Source organism: Cervus canadensis, chromosome 2 (assembly GCF_019320065.1).
Source record: "Cervus canadensis isolate Bull #8, Minnesota chromosome 2, ASM1932006v1, whole genome shotgun sequence".
Lineage (NCBI taxonomy): Eukaryota > Metazoa > Chordata > Mammalia > Artiodactyla > Cervidae > Cervus > Cervus canadensis.
In genome coordinates, this window is record NC_057387.1 from 106635902 (window position 1) to 106654130 (window position 18229).

The 18229-nt window shown below is 47.9% G+C and overlaps 1 protein-coding gene across 2 annotated transcripts in view; it reads left to right on the forward strand.

The window, feature by feature from the left end:
- The window catches only part of CSMD2 (CUB and Sushi multiple domains 2), a 679919-nt gene that overhangs the window by 531453 nt on the left and 130237 nt on the right, over positions 1-18229 (forward strand). For both annotated transcript variants that reach the window (XM_043461986.1, XM_043461987.1), the window contains exons 28-29: positions 4040-4178; positions 8576-8763. In XM_043461986.1, the coding sequence (XP_043317921.1) occupies positions 4040-4178; positions 8576-8763 (327 nt within the window). The remainder of the gene's footprint in view (positions 1-4039; positions 4179-8575; positions 8764-18229) is intronic.

Here is an 18229-nt window from a genome sequence, read left to right on the forward strand (position 1 = left end):
AGCTGAGGACTGGCCTTTGCTCTTTGGGCCCCGAGGCCTGGCGCTGAGTGCTGACCCTTGGGGGCAGTGAGGACTCACGTGGGTGTGTGTGGTAGGAGCTCAGTGCAAGTGCCGCGGACAGGAAGGCGAGGCCTGGGTTTCAGAGCCCACTCGCTTGTCAACTGCAGCTGTGACCCGCCAAGAGAGCAGAGGATATTGAGGAAGACAGGTCACAGGGGGAGTCCTGGGCTTTGCTGTTTACTAGTTCAGTGGCTGCGGGGAAATTGCTTCAACTCTCTGACGCTCGGTCTCCTCATGTGTAAAGTGAAGGTAAACGTACTTACCTCGTGGCGTTGTGGGGTGAGACCACTAACTCTGACCTCAAGAAATATTCACGTCTCTCCGTCTGTCCTCTCTCCTGCCTTGCCTTCTTTGTTGGCTTCTTTCACATTTTTTGGACTCCCTTCCCTTCCCTGAACCAGACTTCTATCTGGTGGAGGGAATTCTAGTGAGGGGTGGGGGATCAGGGGGTCAGATGACCTCTGAGGCGCCGTCCAAATTCAGCCTTGTCTCAGGCTGGGATTCCTTCAGTTTGTCGTATGGAAAAGCAGGTCCTATCACAAGGCCGCCCCGGCTGGAGCAGGGGGAAGCCCCAGGCTGAGCCGGCGAGAGCAGTGCGTGTGTAGCCGGCAGGGCAGAGAGGTTAATTTGGCTTTCATTACCCATTCTTCTGCACTCGGTGTGGGGAAATGTTCCTCGCAACTAAATGAGCGTCTGCCTCTTCTGGAAGTGACAAGCCCCTCCTCATTTCCAGCTCCCTTGGCCGTCTGCCAGGACGGGTCTGGCTGGCCTTCATGCCCTTTCATTATAGGGAGGAAGCAAAGGAAGGTAACAAGCGTTTGTGAGCACCCTCCCCACCATAGGCACTGGGGTGGATGTAGCTACATTTTCTCAAGTGAAATCACTGTGCAGTGAGTTTAGAGCTTGGGTTCTGGATTCCAGCTGCCTGGTTCGAGTCAGCTTCATGAGGACAGGCGGTGTGGCCTTAGACAAATCACACCATCTCCCTATACCTCAGTTTCCTGCCCTGTAAAACAGGGAAGATAATAGTACCCACCTCCTGGGGTTGTTTGGAGGATTGAATAAGCTAATGCCGTCAAGCTCTTAGAGCCATGCCTGGTTCATAGTAAACACTGTGTGTATTAGAGGCCTTTAGAGCCATTATTCTTTTCTTAAATTTTATTTTATAGATAAGAAAACAGGGATCAGGGAGGTGGGATAGCTTTGCCCAAAGTCACAACTAGGAGGAGGCCAGGTGGAAATTTGAACCCAGGACTGTATAATGTCAAGATCAATGGTCTTTTCCACAACTCTCACCCCTCGATACAGCTGGTCCACTTTTTAGCCACCTGGAATGACCAGTGCCTGTCCCCACAACTCACACCTGGGCATGGTGGTTCGTAAGGTCAAGCCTGGATCTGAGGGCAGAGCCTGTCTTCCGTTTCTAACTCATGGTGGGGAGTGGACAGGGCCAGAGTAAGGCCTGGAGGCCATGCCCAGGGTTGGAAGGGAGACCTGGCTCCTGGGTCCAGCTTGGCACCCCAACCCCAGCCCTAACTGAGTACCCACTTGACAGGATGGGGTGCCGCTGGCTTGTCGCCATGGCCTCATTTAGTCTCCAACAGCTCAGCTGTCCTCCTGGCCAACGCCTGGGCCTAGGAGGGAAAGGGGGACTTTGTGGCCCTCTACCAGCTTCACCCGAGCGGCAGGACCCGACCATCCTGTGGGTGCGGCAGCCCAGGAGTCCAGCCACAGCCTTGAGGACAACTGCCCAAGAGCAGCGAGGCCCACGCCGGGGTCCTGGGTGGGAAGCAAATGCCTGACCGCCTGATACTGGGGGGTCATCACGCAGGGAGCTGGGCCAGAGCAGGGGCCTCGAGCCCAGACAGACTGAGAGCATTTGGGGGGTTGGTGGAAAAATAGCAGGAGCAGTTTTGAAACATGAAGATTCACCCCATCTGTGCAAAGTTAAGGGAAGGAACCCCTGGGCTGTGAAGGAAGGTGGAGCCTGGTCGCCCTTGACTAAACGGAGGGAGCAGGGGAAGATGCCCCCGGAGCTGGGGCCCCTGCCCTGAGCAGGGTTTTCTGCTCTTCTTGGCTGTACCACTGTGTTTTCTAGGCCGGCCTGGGCAGGGCCACACACAGTGGACAGGACAGTGTGGTCTTACTTTGTTAACTTCAAGGTTTCACCCTAACCAGACAGGCCTCCAGTCTGTCCCATCCACCGAACCATCTTGTCTCGAGAAGGGTCGGTGGAGAAGTGAGTGAGGTACAAGACAGACTCAACTCAAGGGACCATCCTCACTCCCAGAAGCTCTACTCCTGGGTACCCCGCCCCCGCCGGCCTGCGGGGAGGGACCGCCCGCCCATCCCCACTGTCGCCAGCGGCTCCAAGGTAGCACAGAAGCAGGGGGGAAGTGATGGGCTTGGGGGCCAGACACATGTGGGTCTGAGTCTCAGAGTGGCTCTGGGCAAGTTCCTTAACCTCTCTGAGCCTCAGTTTCCTCTTTTCTGTGTCTGGAAGGTTAGTCCATAGCTTACCGAGTTGTTATGAGATAGAAATGAGATATGGATCTAAAATGCTGTATGTCATATGTGACTTTTAATAGGTGTCCACTGGAGTGTGTCTGGTACTCAAGTTGGGACTTGAGAAATATTTCCCACAAGAAAAAACCCACATGACCCATGACCCCTCAGGTTTTATGTTCAGCCACATTATGGCTCTTACAGCCTCATCTGAAGACCTACCATTTTTCAAAGAGACCCTGTTGAGGATTGATCCAGTCCTTTAGGCTCACCCGTAGTAAAAGCTACACTGAGACAGCAAAGCTTGGTTCTGGGACAAGCAAACAGCTGCTCTGAAGTCCAATCCTGGATGCACCCTCAGCTCCCTCCTCCACGTCCAGTCCTGGCCCTTCTGCGGGCTCACTGCTTGCCCACTCTACCGCCAACCTTCAGTGTACCCTGAGGTTTTCAGATCAGGCCATGTCTGTAGTCTCAGCCATCTTTTCCTGTTAACATTCCCGTACAACCTCCCAACCTTCACTTTATCAGACCCTCTTACTACAGTCCAATAACCCAGCCCCCTGGGGAAGAACCAGATTCAGAAGCTGGCACATACCCCCCAAGGGCTCTGGATGAGCAGCTTGCTATATTCCTGGCCACCTTCCCACCCGCCACCTGCTGGAAAGGCCTGTCTTCTCAGGGGAGGGCAACCACCGTGGACTAATTGGGGATTTGTAATATTTCCATACAACGGAGGAACACATGCTATCTTGGAAAGAGGCCTTTGAGGAAATTGGAAGGTGTCTAGGTGTCTGCAGCCCCACGCAGGTGCCAAGAGCAGTGGCAGCATAGGAGGCCAGGCACGCTCGGCAGACACACGTGATTGTTTTCTGCTCCTCCTGACATCAAGTGCACTGGGATTAGTGGTAAATAACCCATAAAGCTCAACCAGAAGCGGGATCTGATGCTTTGAAAGGAGTCCGAGTATTTCACATGTCTGAAAGCCTAGTAATGGCTTCATACATGGACGAGGTCCAGTACGCCACGTGCTTTCACAGACATCTCCCAAATCTACAACCGCTCCATGAAAGAGGTGTTACCTCTGCACAAGAGAACGGACACTGAGGTCTAGAGAGGTTAGATAAACTCCCTAAGGTCACACAGCCAGGAAGTGGCAGAGCCAGATGTTTTGATTTTGTTGTTCAATAGCTTAGCGAGGTGAAACCCCTATAACATAAAATTAACCATTAAAAAAGAACATTTTCGTGGCATTTAGTGCATTGACAATGTTGGGCAAGCCCCTCTCTCTCCAGTTCCAAACAGCTCCATCACTTTAACGTGAGACCTCACCCCCATGGCATGCCACCCTTCCCCTGAGCCCCTGGAAACAAGTTCTAATTTAGGTCGATCGGACTCAATCCCTTCTCTACCAATGCTGGTGGGAAGGTGACCAGGTGCTGGGGACAGTCTCACCCTTGTCTTCCTCTCTCCTCAGCTCCCTGTGGGGGAGACCTGACGGGACCATCAGGAGTCATCCTGTCACCAAACTACCCAGAACCCTACCCGCCAGGCAAGGAGTGTGACTGGAAGGTGACCGTCTCGCCAGACTATGTCATCGCCCTGGTATTTAACATGTACGTACCTTTCCCCCGGGTGGGAGGTGGAGGGCTCAGAGCAGGTAGGGGTGCAGACCCGGGTCCCGGTGAGCATACATAGGGCCTCTGTGAACAGGACTTCGTTCCAGGGGAGGTGAAGGAGTCCAGAAAAGGAGAGAAACCAGCAATCCTTGAACATCTCCTGTGTGCCGGGCACTGTGCTCTGTGGCTTCATACCTAGTATCCTCGTATGTGATCCTTGTATTCAGGCTCTCAGTCGTGTCCGACTCTTTGCAACCCTTAGGACTGCAGTCCACCAGGCTCCTCTGTCCATGGGATTTCCCAGGCAAGAATACTAGAGTGGATCACTGTATCCTCCTCCAGGGGATCTTCCCAACCCAGGGATCGAATTCACGTCTCCTGCATTACAGGCAGATTCTTTACCACTGAGCCAGCTGGGAAGCCCTATTTAATCCTTATGATAATTTATAAAGTAGCTATTATTCTTGGTTTGTCTCTCTCTCTTTTTTTTTTTTTTTAACCTCTGAAGATGCCAAGATTCAGAAATTCAGGGTCGTTTTCCCCTGCTCTTCTGAATTCTCCCCCGCTACTCTCACCAACTTCTCCTACCACCCTCTCCAGTTTAGGAACAGCCCAGGAATCTCCTAGCCACTCCCCTGCCAAGCTCCAACACTATCTCCTTGATTTCTTTTAGAAGCAAACTCTTCACAAGAATTGTCTCTGCTTTCCTCTCCTTTCCTCGCCTCTTGTTCACTCTCAAATCACTGACATCCGGTTTCTGACTCCATGGTTCCACTGGCAACTCCTCTGCATTCCCGGCTGCCAAACCAAACTGCACTTTCCACCCTTTGTCCAACCTCATCTCTTTATCACTCCCTGCATCCTTCTCCTGCTTTTCCCCTTGGCTTTGTGGACTTCCCCCCTCTGGCTCTTCAGCTTCTTCTGGGAGTTTGTGGATTCTTTTTCATGGCCCTCGCCCTCTGCCAGGCTCTGTCACAGGCCCCTCTGTCTGCCTGGACAAGCTCATCCACTCTGACGCTTCACTCACCACTGGTAAACTCGAGACTCCAGTCTGCCACCCATGCAGACTCTCTTGTGGGCTACAGACTCCATAGCCAACTATTGGACGGTCTCTGTCTGATACCTGCAGCCTTCGTGATTACAACACATACAAACCTAAGCCTCTTGCTTCTCCCCCTCGACGATCTCTATTCTGAAAACTGGGGGCAACCCCACTGTCCATCTTTCATTGCTTTTTCTGTTATTGGCCAAGGCATAGAGCCTCAGCTGTGTTAACCTTAGTTTTTCCCCTCTTCTCCATCCTCCCAGCAACTGTCTTGGTTGATGCCCTTTTTGCACCCTGTCTAGATTACTGCCACAGGCTCCTAACTGGTTCCTCTGCTCCATCCTGTCTTCTGTGCCAATCTCACCTTTAGCTTGGTGTCAGAGTGATGCTGTAGTTGGAAAACGCTGAAATATGCGCCTCATTTACCATTTTAACACACAATAATATACTACTCAGCAATAAAAGGAAATGAACTACTGACACACGCAGCAACGTGGATGAGTCTCAAAAATATCACACTGAGCGACAGCAGACAGACACACATGAGTACATAATGTATGATTCCACTTAAATGAAATTTTAGAATCAGCAGAACCAATCTGCAGTGATAAAATGTCAGTTCAGTGCTATCCTCTGGGGGTGGGGAAGATTGATTGAGAAGGGCCCCCCGCCCTGGGAACTTAAGGGGATGGTGGAAACTGTGGGTCTCGATAGACATGTGTCAAAACTGAAGGAGTGGTATCCCTTAAGAGCTGATCATTTCAGCGTGTATTAATTATACCTTGGTTTAAAAACAAAGAAAGAAATAGATATATCCCTAATTTTTGAATACTTCAAAGTCTCCCTCTTCTCTATAAGATGGAGATATTGTTTGGGGTTTAAATTTGGGGGTGGGGGGAGTTGTTTGTTTGGGGTTTTTATTTTTGGTCCAGTCTTTTGAGTTTCGTTCCAAACCATCTGGCCCCGGCCTGCCTCTCCCCTCAGTTCCCTGACCTAACTGAACTACTTACAGTTGCCAAGACTACTTCATACTTTGTGACTTTGCTTCTGCTCATCCCCTCACTGTGACTTCTTTTCTCCTCCTTGTCTGGTCACTGAGGGTCTTCTACTGCCCCAAGACAAACTTCACTCCCATCCTCCCTGATGAACTAGGTGCCGTGTTCCCACTAGCCTGCACAGACTCTAGACTGTGTTGTCTTCACGTCCGTCACTTCCTTCAAATCCAGAACCGTCTTGAAGAAGGGATGGTGTTTGACATCTCTGCATCCTGGGCACCTTTCACGGTGGCCAGCATACTGGGGGTGCTCAGTTAAAACCCCATGGTTGCAGAGAGACAGGGGCAGATGGAGCACTTTTGGAAATGAATCCAAACTGACTCACTCCCAAACCCTTCCTTGGTGACCTTTGAAAGAGCAGGTGGAGCCACTGAACTATGGGGGCAAGAAGGCCACACCACCCAGCCATGGTGGGGTGACCCTGCAACTGAAAAACAGTGTGAGAGGGTGCTGTGTAGGGGGACCAGTGCACATGTGACTCCATGTCTAGTCCTCCCAGACCCCCGTCCTTTCGCTCTGCCAGCTCTAGCCCCACCTTTGTCCTAGATAGTAAATGATAGATGGCCTCCTCTCTCTGCCATGTCTTAGTTAAAGGGTAGAAGCTCCATTTGGTTCTCAGTCCAGCCAAGTGGAGGATCTAAATATCCCAACGCATAGCTGGGCTGTGAGCAAGTTGGCATCAGACCACTGTTCTCTGCAAACCCATTTACTTCTGTGGTTTCTGTTATGCCCGATGTCTGAATCCCCGAGCGGGAAGAGAGAGGGCCTCCAAGACAATGCAACTCGCAAAAAGGGAAGTTTATTGCTGACTCGAGTCAGGGCTCCTGCCGCATCTAATGCAGTGGTGTGGGGTCAGAGAGCCCCGAGCCCAAGCTGTTACACAAATTTATAGGGTGAGCACACGCCATTGGTAGTTGGTTCAAGCGGATTGGTTACAAGTTTGCAAAGCAATTTCATTGGTCAAACACACTCAAAACTTTTCGCGCGCGGGGGACTTTCCCGGGGGTTTCCGCCCCGTTCCTAATTGGCAAACAGCGGTCAGTATTAAGCGAAAGCTGATCCAGGTGGCCTGATAATCTTACCACCCAGAAGTAGGAAGGCCTACTCCTAATCTAAGCTGCCTGCCATGGCGTTACTTCTGCTCGCCTCACAGTTTCCATCTTGGCATCCTTCGTTGGCACCAGTCGCCTTTGTTGGGTGTATACCTAAGAGTGGAAGTGCTGCATTGTAGGGCAGGCATAGGTTCAGGTCTAGCAGATATTGCAGGACCGTGTCCCCTAGTGGTTGAACCAATTCCCACCCCCCGCCAGCAGGAGGTGAGGGTTCCAGTGGCTCCACCTTCTTGCAGGTCCTAGGTATTTCCCCTCATTTTCACTCAAGCCACTTCAGTAGGATAAGTGACACTCAAGAACTCTAAGGTTCAATTTGCTAAGCTAAGAAGGTTTGTAAAATGGGTTGTTGTTTTTTCCTAGACCAGGGTGAGGATTGCTTAGAAAGAGACAGCCCTGGGGGAGCCAGGAATGGGGGGTGGGGGGAATGAATGAAGCAAGGGTCCTTCATGAGAATGAACCCCCTTCCTGCAGTGACTGGCTACCTGGGTGGCTCTCACCCCTCAGAAAAGGGGGTGCATCTTAGGACAGTGTAAAGAATAGTGGAGGCAGGTAAGAGGCCCGGCTTCTGGGCACTCTGTGGGTTCTGACCACTCGATGTGTAGAGCTGATAACTGATTTTCCCTTCTGTGCACAGCATAGTGAATATAGACAACAACGTTGTGTTATCATCATCAAACTTGCTAATAGGCTGGATCTTAATTATTCCAACCACTAAAGAGAAACGATAATTATATGATGTGACAGAGGTGCTAATTATCGCTACAAAGGAAATCATATAACAATATATAAATGTAGTCAATCAGCATGTTGTGCCCCTCAAATTTATATGCCATGTCAAATATAGTTCAACTTTTAAAAATACCTTTTAAAAAAAAAAAGGGTGTTAGGCTTTTGGCTCCAGCTTTCTGGCCCCTGATGCTAGAATCTGGCGGCTCTGTCCAAGCCTGCCTTGTCCATCGTCTCTCTCACTGGGAGGTCAGGGAGCAGGGCGATGGGGGGGCTTCATCCTTCAGTCCCCACTAGCAGGTCTCGGGGATTGGGTGCCGGGGTGGGGGGCGCAGAGGCAGGGGGTGCTGCAGGGCTTGTTGTGTGGAAGGCCCCACCCTTTGGTTGAGCCCAAGGCTGGGTACCAGCCTTTATGTGACCTCAGCAGGGTGGGCTCTGGATGTTTTTGTTCCCCAGCTTTAACTTGGAGCCTGGCTATGACTTCCTCCATATCTACGATGGACGGGACTCTCTCAGCCCCCTCATAGGAAGCTTCTACGGCTCCCAGCTCCCCGGCCGCATCGAGAGCAGCAGCAACAGTCTCTTCCTTGCCTTCCGCAGCGATGCTTCAGTGAGCAACACCGGCTTTGTCATTGACTACACAGGTAAGGGCCCGGGGCGAGCAGAGATGACGTGGGCAGGGCCAACCACACCTGACCAGGGATGGGGGAGGCGTAGTGTGGCAAGGAGAAGGTTGGGTGGGGTCACGGGGAGCCTGCTGCCACCTGCAGAGCCCCTGCCTTTCTGTGGCCCTCGGGGTGGGCCCTCACACTCAGCTGCCCCAGGCCTGGGAGAAAAGGGGCCGCGCTTTCTGCCTGCACCTCGTTTCTGTTTTGACATCACGAATCCCATTTGCTCCCTTTTCTACCAGGGTCAAGTCTAAATCTTCAGTCTCATAACTTCAACCCAAACGATCAGTTGGCACCTTCAAGGCCACGCCCCTGCATTTGCTGAGGGTTCTGATGTGAGGCCCAGTCTCCCTCTCTACCCCAAAGCCTCCCACCCTCCCGGATAAATGCAGGGCCCACCCAAGTCCTGGGGTCGCAGTGCCTGGATCTCTGTCCCAAGGCCACTCCTTGGCCATCCTCTGGCACCCTGTCATAAACTGGGTACTTTCTGACACTGTTTTTCATCTAATTTTTATTTTATATTGGAGTACAGTTGATTTACAGTGTTGTGTTAACATCAGGCGCCCAGCAAAGTGATTCAGCCACCCATAGATGTGGGTCCATTCCCTGTCAGACTCTCCTCCGATATAGTCACTGCAGAACGACACCTTTGATCACATTTTCTCATCCCTCCAGCTAGCCCATCCTTTTGTTCTCATTCCACTTTTGGATTAATGAAAGCAAGCTAAAGGGTATGGGGGTCAAGCCAAGGTCAGCAGATTTTTTCCTTGATGGACCAGACAGTAAATAGTTCAGGTTTGTGAGCCATGCAGTCTATATCACAGTTACTCCATGTACTGATGCCCCTGTAGCACAGAAGCAGCCAAAGATGGAACAGACAGGAATGGGCATGGCTGTGTTCACATAAAAATCTGCTTACTGACACAGGCCTTGGTCCCTGCCCAGGCAAGAGCATTGACATCAGATCAACTGGGTACAGGGCTCATGTTTACTCCCTAAGAACTTACTGACCAGAGACATATTAATGTGTCTTTTGTTACCCAAGTGTTATTGACTGGAGTATTTCAATATTCACTTGTTATTGTTGTTGTTCTTCTGTTGCTCAGTCATTTCCAACCGTTTGCGACCCCATGAACTGCAGCACGCCAATCTTGCCTGTCCTTCACTATCTCCCAGAGTTTGCTCAAACTCATGTCCACTGAATCGATGATGCCATCCAACCATCTCATCCTTTGTCACCCCATTCTCCTCCTGCCCTCAATCCTTCCCAGCATTTACATAGCAAATCACCAGCCACAGGTGTTTGTTTCTGCAAAATCCCCCAAGTCAATAGCGTGTAATGCCTCTCCAAAACTCTATTTCTGCATCTACAAAATGATGGTAGAATAATTCCTACAGCACAGAAATGTACTTGATGAATCCAGGCATGAAAGCCCAGATCTGGGGCCTGGCACCTTGCAAACATTCTGTAATATTCCAATCGTAGCAGCAGCAGGAGAAGTATTCCAGGTTCTCAAGCACTTCACTTTCTCCTACTCCGTTATTCTCTTTTTGACCTTTTCTTTTTCTCTAATGATCCCGGGCCCCATTATCCAGATCCTAGCTCAATCTTTTGCTTGATTTGTGAACTTGGTTAGGTATTATCTCTTGGAACCCATTTCTCCAGCTATAAAATGGTGATCATAATAGCTATGTTGCAGAAGGTTAAATTAAAAGATATTTTATACATATAAATGAAATGTAGGAGGATAGTGCCTAGGATGGACTAAGTACTCTGTAGATACTCTGGAGATGATGGATTTTGTTATTGCTACTGTAACCCAAGTTCTGCCAAACTCATCAGCCTGTGTGTACAAATGGGGTCACAGTACCAGCTAAAATTAAAAAGTTCCTGGCTCACGTCCCCCACTTGCTTAATGTGGGACCTCAGCAACCTTTTAAAGTGTCGCTTAATTAAATATTTGTGGCAACTCCTGGGAATAGTTCACACGAGCTCACAAATAATCCTAATCATAATAGTGGTTAATTTAGTAGTCTGCCAACGGCCAGCAGTGTCCTGAGCAGTTCATATCCATTGACTCCCCGAAATCCTTGTAACTCTCGATCGCCTGCTATGTGTCAGATACAATTCTCGAAGACACTTGGGGCACAAATTAGAGAAAGTTTTGCCTGTGGTCATCTCTCCTCGTGGGACTGGCCTGGATTCTTTGCCACCCTCTCTTCCTCTCAATAACCACCGTTTGATAAGCCTCCTACACTCAGTCTCCACATGCTGATGTCAGAACAGACACAGTCACAAGTTGTGGAATGCTAACAGAAGGCATGTCTTAGGTTCAGCCAGGACCCCCATTGCTCCGCCCACCACCATCCCCACTGCCATGTCATCATCCTCACTTGTTATTATTCGTCTCTTTAATTACACTTTCATCGGTACCCGCAATTTTCCTGCTCCCTGATCCTTCAGTTGCATAAACCTTGCACAACTGCGCCTTTTATTAAATTCCCTGCCAAGTGGCTGAGCACAGCTAGAAGTCACACAAATGTGGCACTTGGAGCCACCCCAGCCAGGCCTTAGCAACAATCAGAGCGACATCTAGCTTGTCCCACCTGAGTCTTCTATGTGGCAGGGATTCTAAAATTTTACCCCACATGTCACCATTTTCAACCTTCTTATAAGATGACTGCATTTCATCATCCCTGGGTACAGTGGCCCCAGGGTAGAAACTCCCTCAGCTTCCTCCCTGGTCCCCTTGTCATGGCAACCTGGCCATGGTCTCCTCTCCCCCAGGTCTTCTCTACAAATCCGTGCGCTAGAGCCACACTTCTAGGTCCTCACTCCCTGTCCAGCTGTTGGCCTAAGACCATATCGAAGGGTCCTCAGATACAAAACAAAGCTCCAGGGAATAGGGCCTTCCAAACTGCCACCAGAGTCTGCCAAGCAGCCAAAGGAGGCCAATCACTGGGGAGGGGCAAGGGGGGAGACACAGCCCACCATGCACCTTCTACCACCTTATGAGGATCCACGGTGCAAGTGCCACATGAATGTGTCTACTTGGGGTGGGAGGTACCTAGTGAGACCTGGACCTTCCTTCTTTCCTTCTTTCCTTTCCTTCTAATCTCCTTTGGAGATTACACACCTCCAAATTTGGATCACCTCTTTACTATGTCCCAGGCCTCTGGTCAGGTAGCCCATTTGGTAGAACCCAGGGAGATCCCATGGTCTCCTTCTCCATATCCCTGGGTTCTTGGAATGAATGGGTCCACTCTGCTACCGGATCCCAAGAACTTGATGATATTCCCTCATGTTCAATATCTATATAAGGGAGATGACCATCACTTATCACCTATATGGCCTTAAACAAGTTACCTAACTTCTCTGAGAATCACTTCCTTGTCTGTCAGAGAGGGACAGTGGTACTCTATGAAGAGGTAGTTGTAAGGACTGGTCAATAGGCACAGCCCCCAGCAGCGGGCTCGATAGCAGTTGCCACATACTTTGATCTTTGCTCTTCCATCCCATTGCCTTTCTCCTCCTGCGTGATAGATATTTCATTTGTTCTGCCTTTATTTGGAAGATAGAACCTTTGTTCATTGAACTAGCCTGGTAGAATGGGACATATATTTAAAATATATGAGTATGTGTTATTTGTGCATGCATGTGTCCTGTATACTTCTCCAGTCCTTGGCAAAGAATTTAGATACTCTACACTCTGCGAGTCCATAGAACACCCTAGGTTGAGTTGGTAGCCCATGGAGGACTTGCACATTGAGGCAGGTGTGGATTCTTAGGAAAAGAATAGTTGGCCGCATCCATCTAGAAGCCATCTTCTGTCCAAAGGCAGAATCCTGTCTTTTAGAGAGATCCAGGACTCCACTAATGCTGAGGATCTGGATCTCCATGGAGCTGTGGTTTCAACGGTTCTGCTTTGGGAGGTGTGAGGATCCACCTCAAGAGAGGTTGCCAGACTCAGCTGGGCTTAGCCCAGTGAAAACCACTCTCTGACCCAAGTCAACCCCTCCTTTGACCCAGGGTGAACAGACCAGGAGTCTTTCCTTATCTCCTGCCAAATTCCTAAGGGAAAAGCAAAAACAATTTTGTCCCATCTTAGTGAGGGATCATTTAGTTCCTATGAAGAAACTATTAGGAAGAAAAAGGAGTAGTTTATTACAAAAAGGTGAAAAACAGAAACACTTAAACCAACTTGAGACAGAAAGACTTTATTATAAAAAGAAAACTAACAGCCAAACTGATTTAAGCTAAAGAGCATTCTGTATTTTAACAATATAGATGATAAAAACTCACTCTCACTTAGCATCAAAATGGAATGCATTTTTAGAATATAAGAGCCCCAAGGGCAGGAAGCGTGATGTCCCAAGGGGATTACAGTCAAGGTGGGAGAATCAGCGGTTGAATGCAAGGATGGTCCTCCTCCATCTCCAGAACCACGTGGCCTGATCCCTGCTCCTTTCTGAGTATTTGCTACATTCACCTTTCTTTGTAGGTTAGTTTTCTTTGCTTCTCCATTCTCCTAGGAAAGCAGGGCTTCCTCCCTCTTGGCTTTGAATCACTTCACAGTTTGTATCCCAACTCCCAATCCCAAAAGAACCATCAGATTGACAAGTTTAAGTCAGAGGTCTCCTGAGTGGTGTCATAGGATTAGGCTTTTGCATAACGGGTAAGGAACGATCAGGCATTTTGATTCATTTTCTCACTGAGTAACATTTTGTGAGCACCTACTATGTGCTAGACACTGCTACAGAGGCTGAGAACAGAGCAAGGAACAAAACAAAGTCCAGGCCTCCGTGGAGTTCACGTCCTAAGCTCACAGGCATTTCTACTACAATGGAATGTTGGAGGTCCACCTGCATAAGGCGAAGGTGGGTGGGTGGGGTGGGAGGGCAGGTGTCTCTGTTCAGTTGCTCCTGGAAGGTGGCTGTGCTGTCTTAGTCATCTCTGCGCAGCCCTTCTAAGAGATGATTCTGAACGCAGTCATGTCAGCTGTGGGTCTCTATTACCCCACACTCTGGCGCACTTCTCATCTGAATGCAGCCTCCTGGGTAGTTTTACCGTCTGCGAGAAAGATGCAGAGGGAATGAGGTGAATCCTGTCTTTTGAACACAGTTTTGAAAAACAAGTCCCAGGGAGGTTTAGTGTCTTTTTCCAGACCAGAAAAACCAGTCAGGTGGTTGGGAGGGACTTTTATTCTCATCTTCCAGCAGGTGTGGTGGTTTCCTCTTGGGCCAGGACAGGCTAGGGCATCCATGCACGTGTCTAGAAACCGTTCATTCACTCAACAAATGCTTATTAAACTCCTACTTCATGATATGCCCTGCACTGTATGCAGAGGACACAGCAGTGGGCAAAAGGGTCACAGTCCCAACTTGAGGGGAACATGAAGGTGAGGAAACAGACAATAAATAAGGAGACAAATAAGAAGAGAGAAACCTAAGAAGGGAAGGGAGAACAAACTACCTAAGAAAGAGAAATGGGGAGCCCACTTCAGAATGGTGAAGGCCTCACCAAGCAGATGAAACCCAAAAAGAGACCTAAAGGTTGAGAAGCCCCCTGTGTAAGAGCCGGAGTGGAGAGAGTTTCAGACACAGGGAAGAAGCGTTCAAAGCAAGTGTTAGAGAACCTGAAATAACTCAGGAAATGCCAGGGTGAGTCAACTTTCCCAAAAAGTACTAAAAAGTACCTATTTTCTCTTTCAAGCCCTTAAGAGTAACACTGTAAGCAGAGGACTTCCTACCAGATTTCCACTTTTGCGCCCCCTACTCAGCTCTGCCCTGGTCTTTCTAAATTAAAGACCTCTTCATTTATGCTTACTTTTAACTTAACACATGTTTTTCTTCAGATTTTTCTAAGTATAAACATTTTTCAAATAACAATGAATACAGAAGTATTCCTTATAACTATTATAACACTGGATAGCAGGACAAATAGAATATTTAAAAGAGAAGACAGAAATTACTGATTTTGAAATCAGAGCTCATTGATAACCTACTATCATATCATCAGTAACTAATATTGATGTCTTTAACATGTTGAATATTTCTATACCTTTTCCAGGTCAGAAAGGAGAGGCATCATATGTACAATATGTTATCCTTCTAACTTTTTGATCCAGCAGTGTCATATTTCTGGAAAATAAAATAATGTATGCTCTCTTTTAGAATCTTATTTGGAATAATCATTAAAATTAATTATGTTTTTCAGAGATTCTGTCTGGATTATGTGTCCTTAATGGCATTTTATGACAATAGAGGAGCACATTGATGTATAGTTTTATGGTGGAAAGGAAAATGAATTAAAACAATAAGAGTAAGATGCTCTACGAAAATAAATATATAAGAAAGTAACACGTTTATTAGAAAAATTCAACTAATACAGAAGCATTTAAGATATGCTCTAAAAACTTAACATCTCCCAATACTGCTGCTGCTGCTGCTAAGTCGCTTCAGTCGTGTCCGACTCTGTGCGGCCCCACAGATGGCAGCCCACCAGGCTCCCCCGTCCCCAGGATCCTCCAGGCAAGAACACTGCCATCCCCTAAAGTACCAGGATAAATGGCTTGTTATCTCATTCCAGATATTGTGTATATATGTGTGTGTGTGTGTGTGTGTGTATTTATATATAAAGTAATATAAATTCTATACCAGAGGTCAGCAAACTTTTCTGTAAAGGACCAGAGAGTAAATATTTTAGTTTTAGCAGGCCAGATGGTCTCTGCTACTATCAGTTCTGCTGTTATAACGCTAAAACCGTCATAGACAATATGTAAATAAATGAGTGTGGCTGTGTTCCAATGGGTTCCAAATGGGTGTGACTGTGTTTATTTACAAAAACGGGCAGTAGCGAGTCAGTGGACTGCAGTTCGCAGATCCCTGTCTATATGAATGGGGATCACACTGTATATAATCTGTAATATGGATTGGCTTTTCTTTTTTGAGCTTTGTTTGGGGTTTTGCCCAACAATAGATCTTGGGCGCCTTTCCATATCAGTATTCGAAGACTTTTGCTATTCTTTCTACTTGATCTTAGCCAAAAGGCCAAGAAGCGATTGCTATTCTTTCCAAAGGTTGCTTATATTTCAGTGGGTGGCTCAAATCCAGCTTTGTTAAACCAGTTCCTTACTGTTTGAGTTGTCATTTTCAATATTTTGCTGTTACTGCGTTTGGAAACAGGCCTTATCTATTAAGACAAAAAGAATCTGGTTCTTTTAATTTTCTCATTTTGGAGGGCTTGGGGCTTATTTGTTATTATCATCATGATGTTTTCGTCATTTAGTTTTATCATTCACAGCTGAGCTCTGGTCTGGCAGCCTGAAAGACCTGATTTTGGTATTAACTCTACCTCTTAATAGTTGAATGGCTTGGAAAACTCATTTAGCCTCTCTGATCACCATATTCCTCATCTGTAACCAGAACAGAAGCATACCTGACCCTCCCTACTGCAGAGGGTACTGTGAGGTTCAAGCAAGATAACAGATTGGAAAGTGCTCTGAAAATCGTGAAACGATATTCCTGTGTAAGCGGCTGTCATCACTATCATTAGCCTTGTCGTCATTATTAACGTGACAGTGCTTGGAATGATGAGCTCTTCTTGCTCTGACATGTGAGCAGTGGAAGAATAGAGTCTGTAGTTGGCTCATTGATGTGGTTGTTGATTTTCTAAGTCTAGAGGTGTTCAGCCAATCAACTCAGCATCCATTTATTAAGCCTCTATTATGTGCCAAATAGAGTCAGCCCTAGTGCCAAGTTCTGTGCTAGTTGCCAGGGTTATGAGAAGAATAGATGATGGATCCCTGTCCTTTAGGAGTTCAGAACCCACTGGAAAGAAATGCACTTACCCTACCTACCAAGATAGTCAAGAAAAGAAAAATGAAATTCTGCCAGAAAGAAGGCAACATTCAGGACATTTGCTCAGGAGAGCATGGCATTGAAAAGTATAGGAGTTTGCCACACATAGAAGGGAGAAAAGGACTCTCTGACATAGAGTAATGTTCTGGGCAGTCACATCCAGCTGGGTATGCCAGTGTGGCGGTTACCCACTCTCTGACATAGAGTAATGTTCTGGGCAGTCACATCCAGCTGGGTATGCCAGTGTAGCAGTTACCCAGAAGCACAGTTGTTTATATGAGGTAGAAGTCTATTCTTCTGTGAAAGAAATCTGAAGATTTTCATCCAAAGCTGTTGAAGTGTCTCCATCTAGGCTCCTTGTATCTTTCTGCTGTATCATGGCTACATGGCTCCCATCCTCAAGGTTATCTCAGGATCCAAGGTGGCGACCAGAGGTCCATCCACCACATCTGAGTTCCAAACTGTGGGAAGGAGGAAGGGAAGAAAGAAGGAAGGGACGATGAATACTCTCTCAGCTGAGTCGCCTTCCCTTCAGCAGTCTTTCCGGAAGTCCCACATGTATCCACTTTGTTGTTCAGTCGCTGAGTCGTGTTCAGCTCTTTGCGACCCCATGGACTGCAGAACTCCAGGCTTCCCTGTCCTTCACTATCTCCCAGAGTTGCTCAAACTCATGTCTACTGAGTCAGTGATGCCATCCAACCATCCCATCCTCTGTCACCCCCTTCTCCTCCTGCCCTCAGTCTTTCACAGCATCAGGGTCTTTTCCAAAAAATCAACTGTTCATATCAGGTGGCCAAAGGATTGGAACTTCAGCTTAGCATCAGTCCTCCAATGAATTTTCAGGGTTGATTTCCTTTAGGATTGACTGATTTGATCTCCTTTCTGTCCAAGGGACTCTCAAGAGTTTTCTCCACTTAAGAAATATTTATTGAGTGCCTATCATATGCCAGGCACTGGACTACATGTGCGCAAATTCGATTCAGTCTTGTCCGACTCTTTGCGACCCCATGGACTGTAGCCTGCCAGGCTTCTCTATCCATGGGACTTTCCAGGCAAGAATACTGGAGTGGGTTACCACTTGCTACTCCAGGGAATCTTCCTGACCCACTTAGGAAATATTTATTGAGTGCCTATCATATCCCAGGCACTAGACTACAGCAGTGAACAAAACTGGAAAACTGCCTTCCTGGAACCTACATTCTAGTGGAGGGAGACAGAAAGAAATTAGGTAACTATACGGTGTATGAGATAGTACTGACCTCAGTGCAGAGAATAAAGCAGAGAAGGGTGACAGGGAGTGCTGGGGAGAGGAATATCACAATTTTAAAGACCCGGCCAGAGGACTTCCTTGGCAGTCCAGTGGTTAAGACTCTGTGGTTCCAATGCAAGGGATGCGGGTTCAAGCCTTATGTCATGTGGCGCAGCCAAAAAATTTTTTAACTTTTTTAAATGAAAAAGAACAATAAGATTTGGTCAGAGAAGTGTCACTGAGAAGGAGGTATCGAGCTAAATCCTGCGAGAAGTGACAGGGGAGGCACGAGGATGGAAGAGACCAATGTGATTGGAGCAAAGTTAGCGAAGG